General features: G+C 44.0%; 1 protein-coding gene across 1 annotated transcript; it reads right to left on the reverse strand.

Annotated features, from left to right (window-relative positions):
• Position 1: 1 nt before the first annotated feature.
• Positions 2-3,154, reverse strand: CCR75_007503 (uncharacterized protein; the record flags this gene model as incomplete). The annotated part of the gene is made up of 6 exons (XM_067965562.1): positions 2-1,041; positions 1,101-1,622; positions 1,681-1,837; positions 1,906-2,726; positions 2,799-2,983; positions 3,064-3,154. The coding sequence occupies 6 exons, from the start codon at positions 3,152-3,154 to the stop codon at positions 634-636; spliced, it is 2,184 nt and encodes a 727-aa protein (XP_067821010.1). The 3' UTR covers positions 2-633.
• Between the last annotated feature and the right edge of the window lie 681 nt (positions 3,155-3,835).

Here is a 3,835-nt window from a genome sequence, read left to right on the forward strand (position 1 = left end):
TTCAACTCTGACGGGTCTTTTTCTGGCATACGTACTATTGGATGAGTAAGTTTCGTGGTAGCGGCAGAGATCGTGAAGATGCGAGAAAGGTTATGGGCCTTCCACGCGAAATTACAAAACCTGGATGCCATCTCTCCGCAGCATTTCTGCTTTCAAGCATCATAAGACCTGAGCAGTGAAGTGCGTCAAATGGAGTCGACGGGCATCGAGAAAACTACTGTACGCTTTGAAGCTGGACGTAAAGGAAAAACAAATCTGCTTAGGAAAAGAATGCCGTGGCCTCACTTGATCGGATCTCATTCAAAAATAAAAACTTCTTCAATGAGGCAAAAAGACCAATGTTGGGGTGTTGTAATGGCCTGCATATTGTTTCGAATACGATGCTCAATTTTTTATATACAGGTAGATGCTTCACTCTGAGAAAGCTGAGAAAGCACAAGGGTAGTCAGCTCATGCCCTGAGCGCCATTTTGCTCTCACATAATCATAAGAAAAATCGGGGCCACCAATAGACCAGAATACATATTTCTTGAAAACGACGATAGAAAGCCTTAACAGCCTTTATTTACTTGTATAGCCATTCACCCACAGTGTGTGCTCCCACCATTAAAAGGGTAGCTTGAATTTAATAAGGCTACTTTTTAGAGCCCAGTGTAGCCACCACTTGCTTGCAAGCAATCGATATTACATCCAGCTTTTCACTTGCCGCATTATCGGAAAGTTGCAAGAGGGTGGCATAGAAAATGTCCACATCTACGGACTCACGAAGAGAATTAACGCAAAGCAGCGCGTCTATTAATTCTAACGAGATAACAACCAAGTCGATATCTTCTTCATATAGCGGCCATCGAGCTATCGGTTCATGCAACGTCTGTGACACCGTGCGTGGGTTTGCCACGCAAAAAGAGGCCACATGCTCGAGCAACTTGGAATTTGTACGAATTAATCCGTTTAGAACTATAAATGAGTGCACGTTCTCTGAGGAAACAACTGGATCCAGCAAAAAGCTGATGAAATCGCCAATCCAGGGATGATTCTCCACCTGCATGATCAATTTTAGCCCCCAGAAAGTGCTGAATATCCAATATAATTAGTACGTACTCGGAAATCATCACTTTGAGCGCATCCAATAAGTATTGTCGCGATTGCTTCAGTGCGAAGACGCAAGAACTTTCCCCACTGAGAACCGTCGAGCATTGCTGGCAACAATGGCAGCACAAGTTCATTCGCCAGTGGGTACATATCTTCACAACACGCTGCAGCAAATCGCGTGAGACCGGAAACAATTCGATTGACTGTGGACTTGGAATAACGGTCTAATTGATTAATTGCTTCGCTAAGGGTTACAACAGTAAGTTGTCGACCCGTTGCGTACTCAACACGAGCCTCAGGTACGTTAGAAGTACGTAAAGTCGCCAACACATCGCCGTACACACGTGGATCAGCAAGAGTACCCGCAACATTATGCAAAAAATCAATTTGAGACAAAAGCAAATTGGCTGCGTTTGGGTGGTGCAGCCACGCAAGAAAAGCTTCGACAAGTGTGTGACGGATGGTCGAGCACGCTGCTTTAGCACTTCGACGCTCAGTTGAATGCTTTACAGGAAAAGCGGCTAGAGCGGTCTGTACAAACGCACATTAAATTTATATTTCTCAATCGTTCAGCGACGCACGTACGTACTTCAAGTCGGGACATGACGGTGCTCATGACTTCAAAAGCACACTCGATCGTGGAGGCAACAAGTGTATGTTGATACAAGTAGATATCGCGAATTGACTCTAGTATTGCGTTCATATAGTCAAAATCTTCCCTTGCTGTGAGTTTTACGTTTTTCAACCTAGAACGACATGACATGTGGTAAGCAAAAGTCTACGAAACAAATAGTTTTCAATAATCATTTCGTACGCATTAGAGATCTCAAAAAGAGGGGCAGTGAGAGATGTCGCACTGAATGTTTTATCAGAAACACTTGCAACAACTCGGTACGCAATAGCTAATGTCGGAGCAGCTACCATCCGCCGCGAGCGCATCTTTAGCCACGAATAAAGCGCCTTGCAGCAATTTTTCTCCAGTTCCTCAACAATTACATTTACTGAATCTTGATCCTCCTCTCCATCCGCCACTTTGGAGATGACTTGTGTTGTTGACGAAAAAACAGCATTGTCGTCGATTAATTTCGTTTCATCAGCTTCCATTTCCTCGACAAATGCTGGAAGTGACAACAGCGCGAATGGATTGGGTAGTGGGCACGGAAAAGCAGCGTCTAAAAGTACAGCCACAGTTGCAGCGAGGTCTACTTGAACTTCCTCCGTAACCACTACATTCTGCTGGTCGGCATCAATTCTTGTCAATAGTTGCAACATTTGGGGCAAGACTTCAAAAAAAATGATTTTTCTAGCAACTACGTGCGTTTGCAATGCCACAGTCACAAATTCACACGAAGGACGTAAGAGGACATTTAGTCTCAGTAGCCTCTGGTCATTATTACCAATGTTTTCGTTTTTAAAAAGCGTGAAAAGAAATCGCAAGAGCTTTATAACATCACCAGCCACGACTTGAGTACCAAACGACTCGAGAACTCGAGTAGATCCCATTAATGCCACCGCTTTGAGTCCGTAAAAACATTTATGTGACCATTCTCGATACTCAAGTACTTTGCGAAAGGCATCACAATATCGTTGGAGCAACAAAGCCATTGCTTGTTTTTCTGTTACATACCGGATAGTCTACAATAGTAGCAGCATACCAACATTAGTTTAGGTAACCACGTGATGCAATAAAGTATTACGTTTTCGTACCAGAGACGCAGCGGACAATAGCGTGCCTAGTTCCACCTCGTTTTCGTGTGGTAATAGCTCTTTATTCGGTGGGATTGGAAGGAACTCTTCAATAGCATCGTCCAGCTCTTCGATAACTTTCAACAAAAAGACAAAGGTAGCATCCACACCAATGCTGGTGGAGTGCACACACTCCTGCACGTAGGCTAGGATACGATAGAATGCACATCTAATGTTGGAAGAAGCCTTTGAAAAAACAATACCATTCGCTATAAAAAAAAAATACCCGCGACGCCTTGTGACTGAGGGTCCAGTAGTGCCCGCGCCAAGTCGCGCTTCATGCGGCGCGGTGTATCAATGTGTACGGTAGTAGCCATATTAAAATTGTCACGCATTTCGAAGCTCATTGGTTGGCTAGCAGGTAATTAAACAGATTTATAATGTAGGGACATGAGTGCCAGCCGCTTATACATGTCGCTGGCCTTTCAAAAGTTCATCGACCAGTTTTAAGCTAAACATTATTCCTGTGTGCGGAAGTAATCAAGCTTATCAATTCAGTGTGTCGAATGTCATGGGCAATTCCTTGTTCAAACGTTTTCATACAGCTGATTGGACTTAATATTCTTCAACGGCATCCTGGCCTTTCAAGCTCTGGAAGTATTTGCATACGAATTGTCTGACGTCATTACGTTAGTTTCGATAAAATAGCCTGTAAATGGACGAGGCGTGCAATTGGACCGCGCGTGTGCACCCAGAATGTTGACTCGAATGCGGCTGCAATAGCATGCAAAAAGCTGTGCTTAGTGCTGAATATATACATATATGTATTTATCAGGAGTCAAAGGCTTGGTCCACCGCTTGGTGGACCTAGCTCGAGGTGGGTTGGCACGCTCTATTTTTCAAGAAACTTTCGAAGATGCGTCGAAAATACGCGCCTTTTCTGCAGCCCACTATCCCTTCAACTAGACCACGGACGGCAATGTGGAGCTTCTTGTTAAACAGCAGAGATATAAAAAATAAATGAACATGCTCGTGATTTGTCGGCTGTGGCAAATATG

The sequence above is a fragment of the Bremia lactucae genome, linkage group LG1, assembly GCF_004359215.1.
Source record: "Bremia lactucae strain SF5 linkage group LG1, whole genome shotgun sequence".
NCBI classification, from domain to species: Eukaryota; Oomycota; class Peronosporomycetes; order Peronosporales; family Peronosporaceae; genus Bremia; species Bremia lactucae.